The sequence below is a fragment of the Indicator indicator genome, chromosome 6 (assembly GCF_027791375.1).
Source record: "Indicator indicator isolate 239-I01 chromosome 6, UM_Iind_1.1, whole genome shotgun sequence".
NCBI classification, from domain to species: Eukaryota; Metazoa; Chordata; class Aves; order Piciformes; family Indicatoridae; genus Indicator; species Indicator indicator.
Window position 1 is genome coordinate 39,270,968 of NC_072015.1, and position 18,130 is coordinate 39,289,097.

At 43.6% G+C, this 18,130-nt stretch overlaps 1 protein-coding gene across 1 annotated transcript in view; it reads left to right on the top strand.

Annotated features, from left to right (window-relative positions):
* The window catches only part of MOCOS (molybdenum cofactor sulfurase), a 238,669-nt gene that overhangs the window by 120,045 nt on the left and 100,494 nt on the right, over nt 1-18,130 (top strand). Inside the window, exon 5 of the mRNA XM_054381619.1 lies at nt 6,390-6,466. Coding sequence (XP_054237594.1) covers nt 6,390-6,466 — 77 coding nt within the window. The remainder of the gene's footprint in view (nt 1-6,389; nt 6,467-18,130) is intronic.

The window sequence follows — 18,130 nt, forward strand, 5'->3', positions numbered from 1 at the left end:
AGGCTGTTTTTATCAATTTGGAGGGAAAGATTTGGACAGTGACAAATGCATTGCAGGTTTTTTTCATCACCAATGACTCTTTTGGGTGGATTTAAAAAAAAAAAAAAAGTGGTTTTACTGTTGTCTGCCTTTGGAGGGTCCATGTTGGGGTTGGTGGAGGGGCTGTTATCCCGAGATATGACTTGCTTATTGTTGCATGATTTGAATGCTTATGGACAAAACTCTTAGATATCTTTTTATGTCTATAGTAAACTATTAGTTGTGAAAAACTGTATTAGAAAGAGGGATCTAATTTCATTTTGAAATTGTATACAGCTGAAAGTATTTGTGATGCATAGTTTCAGAAGTGTGATCCTTACTGAAAGGCAGAGTCTGGAGGAGCTGATAATTTGCAAAATCAGAATGTGTCATTCAGACCAATGTGAGTAAGAGACCAAAGGACAGCTAAGTTTTCAGGGAAAAGGGGGAAATTTTTCTAGATAAGTATCTGAAGGGGGCCTAAAAGAAAACTGGGGAGGGATTTTTCAGGGTGTCGGGTAGTGATAGGACTAGGGGGAATGGGACAAAACTAGAAATGGGTAGATTCAGATTGGATGTTAGGAAGAAGTTTTTTACCGTGAGGGTGGTGAGACACTGGAAGAGGTTGCCCAGGGATGTGGTGGAATTCTCATGCCTGGAGGTTTTTGCAGCCAGGCTGGCTGTGGCTGTGAGCAACCTGCTGTAGTGTGAGGTGTCCTGGCCCATGGCAGGGGGGTTGGGACTGGATGATCCTTGAGGTTCCTTCCAACTCTAGCAAGTCTATGATTCAATGATTCTATATAGGCATTGAGCAAAGATACCAGTCAGAAGTTTATCAAATTGCATGTGAGGGAGAGATGCACAGGGACATTTGAGAAATAAAGCCAGATTGCTTTATTCATTCACTTTTCACCTCCACAAGTGGCAGTTGTTCAGGCACAGGATAAGCATTCTCCTTTCATTCTGTGGGAAATGATCATTACTCATGAACATGTGATGTGCTATTAAAGAAGGTAAAAAGGAGCTGATGAAGTGCTGAGAGTAGGTGTCTTATTCAGAGGCCTCTAATTTATCACTGCCCTTCTAGCATTTACACTCTTAACTTACTATAGTATGTGCTTCAGCAGGCAGTTAGGCAAAAGTTAGATTATTATGAAAGCAGAGCTCAGTGACACCATACATGCCTATTGCAACAGGATAACTCCTGATTTTATTTTCTTGCTTTAGTGGCATCCACCATAAGCAGCCCTGAAAAAAAGGACTTGGGGGTGCTGGTGGATGAGAAGCTCAACATAAACCAGCAGCCCAGAACCAGCAACCACTTGCAGCCCAGAAAGCAAATCACATCCTGGGTTGCATCAAGAGAGGCATAGCCAGCAGGGTGAGGGAGGTGATCCTCCCCCTCTTCTCTTCTGGTGAGACCCACCTGGGGTACTGTGTCCAGTTCTGGAGCCTCTATTACAAGAAGGTTCTGGAACATGTCCAGAGAAGGGCCATGAGGATGATCAGAGGGCTGGAGCACCTCTCCTATGAGGACAGACTGAGAGAGTTGGGGCTGTTCAGTCTGGAGAAAAGAAAGTTCCGAGGTGACCTTCTTGTGGCCTTCCAGTATCTGAAGGGGGCTGCAAGAAAGGTTGGGAGAGATTTTTAGGGTGTCAGGTAGTGATAGGACTGGGGGGAATGTAAAAAAAAAATAGAAATGGGCACATTCAGGTCGGATGTGAGGAAGAAGTTTTTTACCATGAGGGTGGTGAGACACTGGTTGCCCAGGGAGGTGGTAGAAACCTCATCCCTGGAGGTTTTTAAGGCCAGGCTGGAAGTGGCTCTGAGCAACCTGATGTAGTGTGAGGTTTCCCTGCCCATGGCAGGGGGGTTGGAACTGGATGATCCTTGAGGTCCCTTCCAACCCTAAGAATTCTATGATTCTATGATTAACCTGAGGTTAATGATCTGGAGATCAGATTCTATTCCAAAGGTTTTACTAGTAGAGTATAAAAATGTCCACAGATAAATGCTTGGTCTTGTGTGATACTGCCTTAAAATTCAGCTGTTGACATTAACATGACCAGGGTTTCACCTAAGAAAGCGACTAATATGGAGAACTGGGAAACTGTTAAAAATTAAGAAAATCATCTGTGGGAGACATAGCTAGACCAAGAGGAACATGTCCTCCGGAGAAATACAAGCTCCTTGGAAAGGTATCATAGTATCACAGTACATCAGAGGTTGGAAGGGACCTCAAGAGATCATCAGGTCCAACCCCCCTGCCAGAGCAGGATCACTTAGGGGAGTCTGCACAGGAAGGCATCCAGGTGGGTTTGGAAAGTCTCCAGAGAAGGAGACTCCAAACCCCCCCTAGGCAGCCTGTTCCAGTGCTCTGTCACCCTCACTGGAAAGAAGTTTCTCCTCATGTTGAGCTGAAATGTTCTATGTTCAAGTTTGAACCCATTGTTCCTTGTCTTATCACTGGGAACCACCCAAAAGAGCCTGGCCCCCTCCACTTGACACCCACCCCTCAGATATTGATAGACATTGATCAGATCCCCTCTCAGTCTTCTCTTCTCCAGACTAAACAGCCCCAGGGCTCTCAGTCTCTCTTCACAGGGGAGATGCTCAAGTCCCCTAAGCATCCTCATGGCTCTCTGTACCTGAGAACTTTGTCTCAGGAGGAGTTGACAAATATGCTGAAGAACAGAACAGGGCCCTAAATGTTTCATAGATTGGTAATGATGTATTTTAGGTTAATGAAAAGAAAACCAAATATAGCTCCTTTTGCAAATGTTGGGGTTTGATGTTGGAAAGCAGTGAGACCAGTTAAGATTTGTTCCCCTGTTGGTATCAGAGATGGCAGTCACTAACCTAAGAGCACAAATGTGACTGAAAGCAGCCTGTTCCTCCAGCCACAAGCTTGACACTGAATGCCTTTTGTGCTGTTGTAGTTCCAGGCAATGTCAGTTTAGAATAAACAAGTAAATGTAGCAAATGTAAAACTTGAAATTTGCCAAGGCAGTGGTTTCATGTGGAGCTGGTATGGAATATCTCTTAAGAAGTGAAAAATAGGATCTGAATGAACTACTTTTAAACACCTCGCAAGAACCTCTCTGTATTGTTGTACATTTTAATTAGACGAAAATAAATGAATTGAAAAGATGAAAGGAACTCATGTAACATCTTACTTCAAAGGGCAGCTCTGCTCCTGATGAGTAATATTTTTTTTAAGATAAAAGAAAAAAGAAAAGAAAGCAGCTTATTCAAGAAATGTGCTTTTGCTCTGGATTTAGTTTCACTTTTACCTGCTTTAGAAACTCTGGAGTGACTTCTGCTTGTTTGACCTAAATGGAGTCGTTGCCCAAGTGTAAAGGAGAGTGGAAGCTGGCTGACAGTGGTGACACCTCCTGTGCTCCTTCACTGTCCTTCACATTGACTCACAAATGCTTTCAAATGAGTGGGATTACTTTTGACCTTGTGATAGGATTTTTATCAAAGTTTCAAAGCTCTGGGCTATCTCCTAGACAGAAGTTGTACATGCGCAGTGGTTCTGTGTCTGGTTGTACTTTATCTGGACAAATGAATTGTAATAAAAAGTCAGCTGAATCCCTTACCTGTCTGCTAAGCAAGTCAGCTGTGGTGGGTTGAAAATTTCCCTCCTACGCCCCCAAGTTTGCCAGATCAGCTCAGTTGGAAGCAAATGAAAGCTGGATTTGCAAGCAAAACTACAATCTACAAAGGAATGCAATGAATATGTACAAAATATACAATATTTACAGATATTTGCAATTAATAAACAGCACAAAGACCCTCCTGGCCAAGGACCAGGGGAGCTGCAACTCCCTTCCCTGCCTCCTTCCCTATCCCCCTGTACACAAGGGACAAGGGAAAAGAGCAGAGAAAGTTGCTGCTAGACTTAGCCAAAACAGTGCAGCCAAGGTCAAGCAGAAGCAAGTTAGTCTCTCCCAGAGTGAAGAAGTGAGAAGAGAGAGAGATTGTTTTGGGAACCAAATCTTATGGTAGATATCTCTCCAATGGTATTGTTTAGAATTATCTTTATTTTCCTTTTTATACCCCGTAGTGATTTGTTTACGTTCTACCACTTTCTGTTCAAGATCTGTGAAAAATTATTAAAGGCATAGCCTAAAACTACCACAGCAGCCTTCCCAGAATTCAGAGGCAGGTGCTCCCTGCCAAACTACCTGAAAGCTCTGTCTTGGATACTTATCATGTACAGAATAGCTTATGTCATGCAAGACATTTCACTACTAGGGCATTGGCTGAGTGCTCTTGAGGGCTCTTTAGGACTCCTAAGTCAATGCTGCCCAACTCCAGGGTAGCATTTTTGCCTTCCACCAGATAGACTCATAAACCTTCTCTTTAAAGATGAGTTGTTTGATTAGCCCTTGCTGGAAGTGGGGAGATTCAGGACTGGAAGTGAGGAAGAAGTTCTTCACCATGAGAGTGGTGAGAGCCTGGAATGGGTTGTCCAGGGAGGTGGTTGAGGCCCCATCCCTGGAGGTGTTTAAGGCCAGGCTGGATGAGGCTTAGGCCAGCCTGATGTAGTGTGAGGTGTCCCTGCCTATGGCAGGGGGGTGGCAACTAGATGATCCTTGAGGTCCCTTCCAACCCTGACTGATTCTATGATTCTATGATTCTACTCATTTCCAGTCACAACGTGACTCCTGTGTTGTATTTCCGTGTGAGGGTGACCTGGCTAAGGAGAGGACGAATTCAATGTTACAGTTTCCTTTCTTGATGCAATTATCCTGAAATGTGGGACAGTGGCTTTAGAAAATGACATTTGCATGCAGAAGCCTAACAGACAAGTGTCACGACAACCAGCTGAACAAGGATTCAAAGCCTATCTGCATCCTTAGGAAGATACTAAAGTGGGACCTCCCTCTGTAAGCTCTCTTGGGGTAAACTGCTGCTTCTAGGAGGGATCTTGTGTGACTTGGAAAAGAACAGCAGCTCTTCAGCTTCATAACTCCTCAACAGATGCAGGCTGCTGTGTTTGGGTTATGCCAGAAGCTGTTTAACCAGTTTGTCAGATAGTAGGTTGATGTGAAATTCAATCAGCTTTTCACAATCAGGTAAGCAATTGAGCTCATCCCAGATGTGATTAAGTGGGATCATTTCTAATAACAACTCAATAAGAGAGCTAAGATTGTTCCTTGGGTTGGTGTCCTGCAGTATTGGCCTTTGTAAATATCTGTTATACATCATCAACTGCAAAACCTTTATTACTTCAGGACATGGCTTTCAGACCAGCAGTCAAATGAAGTTAATCCTAAACTGATTATTCTAATACTGGAACTGCCACTGACTGTGGAAAAAATTTATTTGAAGCATCAGTTGCATCAAAGAGAAATGTAGTCACCGAAGTCAATGTTTTGTAATGCACAGAGCACGCTTGCTTTCAGTCTTAAGTAAAGTGAAATATTCTGGGAGAGAGCTCTTTGTGTCCCAAGAGGACAATAGCTACCTTTCATAGCAATTTGGTTTGCCATGATAATAAGTAAAACTGCTGTAGTACTGAAGACTTCATTTGTTAAATATGGAAATGTACAAATTTTCCCAAATATCAGAGTTTATAGATGATTCCTGTTATAGAATCATAGAATCAAGCAGGTTGGAAGAGACCTCCAAGGTCATCCAGTCCAACCTATCACCCAGCCCTATCCAATCAACCAGACCATGGCACTAAGTGCCTCATCCAGTCTCCTCTTGAACGTCTCCAGGGACAGTGACTCCATCACCTCCCTGGGCAGCACATTCCAATGGGCAATCTCTCTCTCTGTGAAGAACTTCCTCCTAACATCCAGCCTATACCTCCCCTGGCACAACTTAAAACTGTGTCCTCTCCTTCTGTTGTTGGTTGTCTGGGAGAAGAGCCCAACCCCCACCTGGCTACAACCTCCCTTCAGGTAGTTGTAGACAGCAATGAGATCACCCCTGAGCCTCCTTTTCTCCAGGCTAAACACCCCCAGCTCCCTCAGCCTGAACCTCATAGGGTTTGTGTTCCAAACCCCTGTAAATTCCTGCATGAAACTGCACATCAGGTGTTCAGTAACTCTGAGGAAAGTACATGAGAGTCAAGTGCCCTGGAAGTAGTGGAAATATACATGTTACAGGAATAATGGAATGTTAGTGCATTCTTTATCAGAAATGGAAAGCCTGTGATGTAGAAATAGAGGAGCACATGAACATACAAAATATGACAGTAATGTTGCAAAATAGTCCTTATCTAAATTGTAGAGAGATTTGCCCATAGCTTTGAGCAAACACTTAATATTCACTGAATATTAAATAGTAACTTTCAAAACGGATTTAAAGTCTGCATTATTTGTTTACTGTGCTCATTTTTTCCCACTCTTTAGGTTTGAAGATGGCACAGTCTCTTTTCTTGATATTATTGCTCTGAAGCATGGATTTGATGTTCTGGAAAGACTCACAGGTCAGTTAACATAACTCTAATATTGAAGAGAAGTTATGGATTTATACTCAGGGCACAAGACTCATCATATTTCCTGTGGCTGCAGCTTCATTTTCTTTTTTAGATTTACTACCTGTGTTCATTGCTGAGAAGGCCAGACTTCAGTCTAACTGGTTTATTCCAGGCTTGTGTATTGGATTATTCCAGCCTGATTTAGAAGAAGCCTCCAGACTGTTCTCCACAAATACACACACGAGACCTGGGTTCATTGATCACATCTGCCTTACGCTCACAAGAATCATAGAATCACAGAATTATAGAATCAGTCAGGGTTGGAAGGGACCACAAGGATCATCTAGTTCCAACCCCTCTGCCAAGGGCAGGGACACCTCACACTAGATCAGGCTGGCCAGAGCCTCATCCAGCCTGGCCTTAAACACCTCCAGGGATGGAGCCTCAACCACCTCCCTGCACAACCCATTCCAGGCTCTCACCACTCTCATGGGGAAGAACTTCTTCCTCACGTCCAGCCTGAATCAACTCACTTCCAGCTTTATTCCATTCCCCCTAGTCCTATCACTACCTGATAGCCTAAAAAGTCCCTCCCCAGCTTTCTTGGAGCCCCCTTCAGATATTGAAAAGCCACAAGAAGGTCACCTCGGAGCCTTCTCTTCTCCAGACTGAACAGCCCCAACTCTCTCAGTCTGTCCTCACAGGAGAGGTGCTCCAGCCCTTTGATCATCCTGGTGGCCCTGCTCTGGACACCTTCCAGCATGTCCATATCTCTCTTATAATAGGGGCTCCAGAACTGGATGCAGTACTCCAGGTGGGGTCTCACCAGAGCAGAGCAGAGGGGGAGAATCACCTCCCTTGACCTGCTGGCCACACTTCTCTTGATGCAGTCCAGGATCTGGTTGGCTTTCTGATGCAAAAGGAAAGTAACAGTAGAAAGTAGATGAGTAGTTTCCACTGCCTGAGTATCTTTGAAGCCCTTAACATGGAGCTGATGCTAAGTCCCAAATAAAACTTTGAGTTGCTCTTCAAGCCAGAAGCTCTGTGATACTTCAGAGTAAGCCTGCTGCTTGTATGACTCAGCACCCCAAACACATAACCTCTGTGGGGCTGCTGCCACAGGTCAGTGGTTCTCCTGAAAGATCCAGGAGATGACACCTGGCCAGGGAAGATTGCCCCAGTGGCTGTGCAGAAGGTTTGCACTGCAGCATGCTTCCACATGTGGAGTGTGCCAGGTTAACAAGATATGCTCTGAAAATATGTGTTTCACAGTCACGTGTGTGCACAAGTAATGTGTAATAGCTGAACCTGAACCTCCCTTCCCCACTGCATTCTTTGATTTCCTATATAAAGGTATAAAGTGTATCATGATTCAGAGACCTGAGTTCAGAGAGCCACCTGAGTGTATTTTTCAGGGTGGTGTAATTTCAGGCTTATTGTCAGAATTTATCTGAAGGATTCTAGTTTCTTCTTCCTCACAGAGCAAGAATTCCATGAGGAGTATTCTGTTAGATTGAGGTGATAAAAAGTAGAAAGATGAAAATGAGGTAAAGGCTTAAATAGTAAACAGGAAGAAATCTATACTGAGGGGGGACATTGAGAAATTAACCAAAAAATGGTTTTGGCAAATACTGGAATTTTAAATCATCTGCACTGCTGGTGTGGCCCAGCTACTTTGGTGGCCTCTAGGCAAACTCTAGACTGCCACACTGAAAAAGCAGATGTGCCTGCACTGCCTCTTTACATCTACAAGAGAGCAGAATAACTTACAGGAATTCATAGTGGCAGAAGAAATTGAATTCTGTATAAGTTTTTAATCACCACATGATCCCTGAGTTCTCTGCAAAGTCAGGGTAGTCCTACACCATTGTCACCTAAGGTGATTTAAGCTGGTGTTCACGGTAAGTAAGAACTTTCAATGTCTCATTGCATGCTAAAACTTCTGTGATTATGCATACCTGTAGGTGTATGTAAGTGCAAAAATTTCCCTGTGGTGTGTCTTAATTAGAATTTAATCGTATGGAAGATAAATCAAACCGTGGAAAGGTGATAGTGGAACATGGTTCGTCTGTGGTCATTGTTTGGGTTTTTCCATTGTAAAATGCATTTCGTATCCTCACTTTTTGGAGCTTATGAGAAGTGTGACTTCAGTGCTCACCTTCCTCACCTGCATCAGGTTTCTGTTGGCCTTTCTGTGCTGGCTGTGAGGGCAAGACTTCCTGGGGGCTTGCAGCATGCTACAGTGAGCTGAAATCCCCCTCCCACACTGACAATAACCAGGCTAGCTCAGTCTGGAAGCAAATGAAGCTGTATTTACAGGCAAAACTACAATCTGTGATGAAATGCAATGAATATGTATAAATGTACACTATTCACAACATTCACAAATAGGTACAGTCAGCAGAAAAACACAACCAAGCCCCTTGGGCTCCCCGAAAGGGGGAGGGGAGGGGCTGTGCTTCTTTTTCCTCCCCCCCAGAGCAGGCAAAAGGAAAGAAAGCCAAGAAGCAGAGAGAGGTTAGTTAGACTTAGATTGTCAAGGTCAGTATTAGTATCGGTTGTGTTATCTTCAGCCACAAAAGAAGCAGGAGGCAGACTGAGAAAAGACAGACTGCGAGACTGCCTGACTGCTCGACCTTGTTTTGAGTAGTGATTCATAAACATTTATCTCTCTCCAATGGAAGTGTTTAGAATAATCTTTATTTTGCTTTTCCTACACCCAATAGTGAATCATTTACTTTCTTTCACTTTCTCTGCTCGAACTTTGTGAGAAGAAAAATAAAAGACAGTCTTAAAACCATCACACAGCGTACCACCACGGCCTCCAAAGCACTACATTCTGCCCAGAGAAGGTTGTTTACTTTTCCAAAGCATAGCTCTTCCATTTGTAGGTGCATTGAATATATCTGTGCTTGGCATGACTGAAGCAACAAGAGATTCACTGCTTTGCAATTGCCATTTTCCTGTCACTATCCTTTTTCCCCCCCTGCACGTTATTGAGAACTGGGATGTTTTGCAGGTGATTTAATTTCTGCCCAAGATTCACTGTTCCTTTTGGTCAGAGATTATTGACATTTGTGTGTAGAGAACAAAGCTCCTGCATGCTGTAGAAACAATTCTTAATCCAGAAGAACCACCAATTTGTTTTATACTACTTCATGCATCGTTCTTCCACTTCAACTATCATGGTTTTCAGGGGCAAAAGGCATCTGAGATGAGCAACTTCTGAGTCTCACTTTGCTGCTGATCCTGGAGTACTCACTCCCCCAAGACAAACAATGATTCTCATTCTGTGTTGGAATTAACCTGGAATTGAAAGAAGCAAAATTAATGAAACATTTTTGTTATTAATTGTGTCCTTCTATGTGACAAAAACACTGCTACAGTTCTTTTTAGATGTACTGTAACTGGATTCTACTGGTGTAATTATTAAAGATGGGCAAGGAGATCTAAGTAATTGAAGGTTATCCTGAAGGGTCAAACCCCAAAACATGCCCTAGCCCAGGCAATGTCTAAGCACCTGTGAATGTGCTAACCTGGACACTTCCTGGGGTCCAGATGGTCAAGGCAAATGTGTAGCATGTGTGATTATCGATTGTAAGCACCCCTGAATGTGCAAACCTGGACACTTCCTGGGCTCCAGATGGTCCAGATAAACATGTAGCACATGTAATTAACTTTGTAACACAGCTGTGAACTGTGTCTGCCCCTGGCCACGTTTGGATATGACCCATCCTAGAGGTTCAGTGATCAGGTTTGTGTGTTACCAAAGGGCATTAATTGTCTTGGGACAGTATTTAAATCAGCTGAGAGGTCAGGCAGCTTGCCTTGTGCTCACCCAGACCTCAACAAGAGCCAAATGCTGCTGGAGTAGCAGCAGAATGGCCTGCATTAGCAGACCGACTACACCTGGGTCTTGTTCTTAACACAAAAGAGACCAGAGCCAAATGCTGCCCAAGTGGCAGCTGAAGAACTTGTCCTAACAGGCAACAATTACACCTGGCCCTTGCACCTGGACCAAGGCAGAAAGGGGAAAAGCTCCAAGAGAACTGAATCCCAGAAGAGCCATGGAAAGACTACAGCACAGAGATGGAGCACACAAGAGAGAGGACCCCCCTAGACCTCTCTGAGCTGAGGGCAAGCTCCAGACTGTGAACTGGGCATGAGAGGAGAGAGGTCTCTAGAGCGCTCTCCCAGCCAAGGGTAACTTGAATTATAGTCACAGCATCTGGGAAGACACCAGACACAGGAGCAAGTCATGAGTCCCCAGCTGATCTGCCAGGGAATCCCCTTGTGGGAAACAGCAGATCACAGAACCTTTATTTCCAATATGAATTGCTGCATTGGAAATTCTTAGATCTGTGCCTAAATCATTTAACTCTCTTTATATGTGGAATGTAAAACCCACAACTGAATCATAGAACCTGTAAATACACTCTGTAAATAAGTTATGGTGGTGTCTGAAGGTATCACTGCCAGGAAATAGTAATTATAAAATCAAGGAAATAGTAATTATAAAATATGAAGTTTAATAAGGACAAGTGCAAGGTCCTACATCTGGGGAGAAATAACAACAGTACAGGTTGGGGGCTGCCCTGCTGGAAAGCAGCTCCACAGAGAAAGACCTTGGAGTGCTGGTGGACAGCAAGTTCTCCATGGAACAACAATGTGCTCTTGTAGCCAAGAGAGCCAATGGGATCCTGGGATGCAGCAAGAAAGGTGTGTCCAGCAGGGCTAGGGAAGTTCTTCTACCTCTCTACTCTGCCCTGCTGAGACCACACCTGCAATCCTGTGTCCAGTTTGGGGCTCCCCAGTTCAAGAGAGACAGAGACCTGCTGGAGAGAATCCAAGGGAGAGCCATGAGGATGCTTAGGGGACTTGAGCATCTCCCCTGTGAAGAGAGACTGAGAGCCCTGGGGCTGTTTAGTCTGGAGAAGAGAAGACTGAGAGGGATCTGATCAATGTCTATCAATATGTGAGGGGTGGGTGTCAAGTGGAGGGGGCCAGGCTCTTTTTGGTGGTTCACAGTGATAAGACAAGGAACAATGGGTTCAAACTTGAACATAGAAGATTTCAGCTCAACATGAGGAGAAACTTCTTTCCAGTGAGGGTGACAGAGCCCTGGAACAGGCTGCCCAGGGGGGTTGTGGAGTCTTCTTCTCTGGAGACTTTCCAAAGCCACCTGGATGCCTTCCTGTGCAGACTCCCCTAAGTGATCCTGCTGTGGCAGGGGGGTTGAACCTGATGATCTCTTGGGGTCCTTTCCAGCCTCTGACATACTGTGAGACTGTGATATAAAAACATGCTTTTTACTACAATGGTAAATGACAGTTTCATCGTTAGGCAGTGTTGTGAAAATTGAGATCTCTTTCTGACTCTGGTATCATTTGGCTAAATCTTTGACCTGCCTAAATGTCCATTTAGCAGTAAGATTTATTTCATTCCAGAGTTACATCCCGATATGTGTGTGTGTTTTTAAACCATTTTCACAGGACTTTGATCTGTGGGATTTTTAAACTTAACCTTAGGTGGTGTGTATTTCTCTATAGTCATTTTTCATCAGTTTCGCAAATGAAACTAAAGTACATAATTTGCAATTATGTTATAAGAAGTACTTTAGTTATAATGTCTGTTCATGAAACATCCATTCTTTTCAGAAGAAGATGAAATATGTATTGGAAGACATTTTTAAATGAAGTCTAAGTCTTCTAAAGTTGATGAATTCAAAGTTCTTTTTGAAAATCATAGAATTATAGAGTCATAGAATTGTTGGGGTTGGAAGGGACCTCAAGGATCATCTAGTTCCAGCACCCCTGCCGTGACCAGGGACACCTCACACTACAGCAGGTTGCTCAGAGCCACATCCAGCCTGGCTGCAAAAACCTCCAGGGATGAGGCTTCTACCACCTCCCTGGGCAACCTGTGCCAGTGTCTCACTGAATGCTTGATTGGGTGTTAGAGAGAAAAGGTTTTGTTCACCTTCATAAAAGGCAATTATACCACACCACAGCTAAAGGAAAAACATAGTGCAGGATGCTAAATGGCAAGGCTAATTTTTGTTCTGACCTTGGTCTTTGGGACTTCTGAGTTGTGTTTTATAGAAACATAGAATTGTTAGGTTTGGAAGGGATGTCAAGCATCATCTAGTTGCAACCCACCTGCCGAGGGGGGGACACCTCACACTACATCAGGTTGCTCACAGCCACATCCAGCCTGGCAAGTTTTGCCCTGTTGCAGCAGTGATGAGATGTTGGGCAGCTGGCATTTAGTGCTGTTGCACAGGTTCTTGTGTGCTGCATTTAACCATGAGGGTTATGTAATCCAGTTTACAGCCAGAAAAGAATTTGCTTTTTAGTCAGATTGGCAGGGCTTACTGGGATTTCTTCTCCTGTGTGACGTCTGTGACTTCATCCTTCTATTGTCTAGGCATGTCATCTGAACTTAGACCATGCATGTGTGTGATGCTTGTGAATTTTACTGCTTTCATCTGTGGTGCTGCTTTCATTCATCATTCCAGTGGACTGGGGATTTTTCTGTTAAAAATTTCATCTCATTTAAACCATACTATTACCTAGAAAGGTTGGACTAGATGATCCTTGGGGTTCCTTTTCAACCTTACATTCTGTGATTCCGCAATTCTGTGATGATTAAAGATTATGGAATCACAGAATCAGCCAGGTTGGAAGAGACCTCCAAGATCGTCCAGTCCAACCTATCACCCAGCCCTGGCCAATCAACCAGACCATGGCACTAAGTGCCTCATCCAGGCTTCTCCTGAACATCCCCAGGGATGGTGACTCCACCACCTCCCTGGGCAGCCCATTCCAATGGACAATCACTCTCTCTGTGAAGAACTTCCTCCTAATCTCCAGCCTATACCTCCCCTGGCACAACTTGAGACTGTGTTCCCTCTCATATTAATGCATATGTTCTGTCTTGGAAGTGGATGTGCCATTTTGGCCAACCTTTATGAAAGTCTTCACTTTGGCAGGAAATGCTTCCCTTGGTTTATGTGAGAGAATGAATCATTGATAAAATTTTTACTTTCTCTCTGCCAACCATTTCACACAAAATGAACTTTAACATAATAAAAAACCTGGCCGATTTGTACCAATATCCTCACCTCACTGTTCATACTTAGCACCTTCTCTAACTGAACTTGAGAGAGAGTTATGGATTGTTGGATTTTTTTTGTTGTTGTTGTGGGTTTTTTTTTTCTTCCTGAGAAAAAATGTTTTATGTATTGACAGTAGGGAAATATGCTCCATCCACACTCAAAATTGCTTCTAAGTGTGAAGGGAATGCACAATACCTTAAAATCCAATTCTGATTCCCAGATAATGACACTACTGGTACATCAAAAGATAAAAATCTCTCCTCTCTTTTCCTGGATAGTGAGGGTACTGTTTCTGTTTTTAAATTTCTGTCCCAAGTGAACTTTGTTTAGAGGACAAATTGAGGAAAAAAAGGAAAATAAAGTTATTTATTTTCTGCTAACAACTCTTGCTGTTGGCACATTACATCTATACAGGTTTTCCTAGCTTTCTTTTGTGACTTGACTAATGCAAATGAAACATCATTTGTACCCTTGAAAGCAGAGCAGAACACCTAGAGCATGATTTGAGAAGCTTTGGAAAACTAAGTTGTCAGAAGCAATCCTAGAAAGGCTGCTTTTGTAGAGTTTAATCTGCATCTAAGGTTTCTTCCTGGAAATGAAGCTGACTTTTATGGTTCAAGTTTTTTAATATGCATTTTCTAATATTGATGCAAACTGCCTGATCTGTGAAAAGGCCTAGGAGAGGACCAAAAATGTCAGAGTCATTCCTCAGACCTGTGGAGATAACACAGGAAGAGGCAGTATTGCACATAAATGTCTTGGGTGTAATTACATAATATAGCCAGAGAGAAGAAAAACAATGCTTCTTAGGAACTAAAAGAAGGGGGAAATGTCTTTGTTATAAGCTGAGCTGATGAAGAAAAAGTACAACACAGCTGACAGAAAATAGACTCTTGGCAAAAGATAATCATTATGTGTTCAGACAAAAGAGTTAGCAAAACAGCTACAGGGAAGGCATTCGATGGCACCCAGTGATTTTACAGGGGAGAGAGGGAGAGATTTGCAGCAGAGTATTTTTATGTTTGGGAGACTTCTGGAAAGAGAAAAATGGAGCAACTAATAACCGAGGGATGGCTGCCCATGCTCTTGCATTGGCTGTGGCTTGCCAAGGCAAGAAACGGCAGGAAGCATCAGTGTTTAGCACTGACAGGCTTCTCACTTGTCCAGTGATCTCCTGGGCTCTTGAGATCTGCAGCTGCTTTTGCAGGGCTGTGTACATTGCAGATCCCATACATTAATGACTGCAAGGAGAGATGAAACAATTTTGTTTTGGTAAGCTTTATGGTTTTCCACATGAAAGGATGTTGGACTCACTGATCCATTTTTTCTCACCAAGGAAGTGTTAACCCCATCCTGTCAGCAGCAGAAGAATCTCTTGTCATCAGTTAGCCTGCCTTTTCTCCTCCAGCTTTCCACGTTTGCCCAGGGAATATGACAGCTACTGAACATGTAATTGTTCTGTTATGTTGTGTTGCTGGTCACAGTGCTGATTTTACTAAAGCCGGCAGAAATGTTAAAGAGCCAGTGAATTTAAAAGAACTACTGTTACAGAATCATAGAATGGTCTGGGTTGGAAGGGACTTCCAAAGATCATTTAGTCCAACCCTCTCTGCAGTAATCAGGGGCATCCTCAACTAGATCAGTCTGCCCAGAGCTGATCTGGATCCCAAGGAATGGCCAACCACACTCCTACATTGGTCATTCCCAAATGCAGGCTTTAAGGAGTGTGGTCACTAGTTGCACATTCTTATCTTTTTTTTTTTTTTGTCTGTCACTGGTAATCCTTTTTTATCCCCAACCCTGACTGCTAAAATAAGGATTTGGACATCCCATTGAGCTGGGATAGCTACAATTCAGAGTTAGAATCATAGAATCATAGAATCAGTCAGGGTTGGAAGGGACCACAAGGATCATCTAGTTCCAAACCCCCTTGCCATGGCCAGGGACACCTCACACTACAATCAGGCTGGCCAGAGCCTCATCCAGCCTGGCCTTAAACACTTCCAGGGATGGGGCCCCAACCACCTCCCTGCACAACCCATTCCAGGCTCTCACCACTCTCATGGGGAAGAACTTCTTCCTCACATTCAGTCTGAATCTCCCAACTTCCAGCTTTGTTCAATTCCCCCAAGTCCTGTCACTACCTGATATCCTAGAAGTTGTTAATGAGCTGATAAGAACAGAGTTTATCCAACTGCTAGTTGTTCAATTTCTTCAAGACACTGAGTGGTGATCTAACAAGATCTGCTAGGTCTGCTCTCTCCTTATCACTGAAATTAGGAGAGGTTTACACTAGTATACAACCAGGAAAGCAAAATGGGACCATATTGAATAAACTGCAGTGATTCGTCTGTTCTATATCTACTTGATTTATTTGGTTCAAAACAATCTGCTGTGTTCCTACCCAAAGAGATTGACATTCTTTATAGTAGTACAACAAATGACTAAGAAATCAGTGTAGAGGTTTTATTACATTGTACATGAATCTTATTAATTCCTGATTTAATTAATGTGAATTGTAATTCCTATTCGGATCATCCACTGAATAAGTTTTTTTCCCTAATGTGAAAACCAGCCACAGTCTAAAATTCTGTCAATTCGGTGTACCTTATTGCACAGGGGATAACATGAGGTTATTTTTTCTGCCTCACATCAGATGGTTGCTGGCCTACTGATGAATCAGAACCTCTACTGAGTACTTCTCTGCACTTAATTCACTTTCAGGTTTGCAAGAACAGGTTGCATTTCACTGTGAGGCCCTCATCTGTGTGGGCAGCCTTGTGAATGCTTCCATTAAAGTCAATGGGGCCATGAAAAGAAGGCTGGTGTGATGGCCAGGGAGCCAGGTGAAAGGCTTTTATTAAATCTTGTAGGTACTGATCTTCAGGGGAGCAGGGAATTAGGTAGATAAATGTGTTTCCGGATCTGCATTTAATCTCTGGATGCCTGACTAATTTGGTGGCCTTCTGTGACAGAGCTACAGCACTGGTTGACATGGGAAAAGCAACTGACATCGTTTACCTGGAGTTGTGCAAGGCACTTGCCTTTGTCCCACATGACATCCTTGTCTCTAAGATGGAGACAGATGGATTTGATGGTTGGACCACTCGGTGGATAAGGAACTGGCTGGAAGATCACACTCAAAGAGTTGTGGCTAAAGGCTCAATGTCCATGTGGAGACCAGTGACAAGAGGAGTACCTCAGGGGTCCAGAACTGTCCAACATCTTTGTCAGTGACATGACAATGGCATCAAGTGCACCCTCAGCAGATTTACCAACAACACCAAGCTGTGTGGTGCAGTGGACTCAGTTGAGGGTTGAGTTTAGTGTGAGGTGTACCTGCCTATGGCAGGGAGGTTGGAACTAGATGATCCTTGAGATCCCTTCCAACCCTAACAATTCTATGATTCTATGACACCATCCAAAGGGATCTTGACAGGCTTGAGAAATGGGCCAGTGCAAACTGCATGAGGTTGAAAAAGTCAAAGTGCAAGGTCCTGCACCTGGGTTGGGCCAGTCCCAGGCACAAATATAAACTGAGTAGAGAGTGGGTTGAGAGTAGCCCTGACGAGAAGGGCTCGGGGTGTTGATAGATGAGAAGCTCAACATGAGCCATCAGTGCATTCATGCAGCTCAGGCAGCCAACAGCATCCTGGGATGCATCAGGAGGAGTGTGGACAGCAGATCAAGATGATCCAGGGGCCAGAACACCTCTGCTATGAGGATAGGCTAAGGGAACTGGGATTGCTCAGCCTGGAGAAGACTCCAGGGGGCCCTTATAAAGGCCTTCCAGTACCTGAAGGGAACCTACAAGAAGGCTGGAGAGGGACTGTTTACAAGAGCAGACACCAATAGGACAAGGGGAAATGGCTTTAAATTGAAGAAAAGGTTTAAATCGGATCTTAGGAAGAAATTCTTCACTACTAGGGTGGCAAGACTCCAGAATGGATTGTCCAGAAAGGTTGTAGATGCCCTGTAGGGAGATAGCAAACCTTCGAACAACTGTTGAGAAGGCTATGTTTTGTCTTTGAGTTGGAAAGAATGTAAACACCTTGTAACTGAAGAGGAAGAGTAGGCAGAAGTTGACTGGCTATGTTGAGAAGCTTGTTTGTCAGTATTAACCTGTTGTGTGCTTTGCTTGGACCCATGTCAGTGAAGGGACAGCCAACTGGGATGTGGCAGCTCTGTATCAGAAAAGTATGTAAGTTGACTGTGTAACACAGTAGTAGGCTTGGGCTTTGGCTTATGCTTGAGCTCTTGCTTTGCTTGCGCTTAGTGCTTTGCTTAGTTGCTTAGGCAATAAATGCTTTTGCCTTTCACAATAAGAGTCTCACCTGGAAACACCATAACAGGCAGCCTGTGAGAAGAGCACTGCTGATACAATGATAAATGGTGACCCTGACTGCTACAATTATAATGCCTCTTCCCTGGAGAAGAACCTTGAGGAGTGTGAAGACTCAATGTGGGGTTTTTTCCGTTTGTGAAGCCCTCATCTGTCTATTACTCTATGAGTAATTTCAGATTTGCAAAATGTATTTCATGCTTCAAATCCAAGC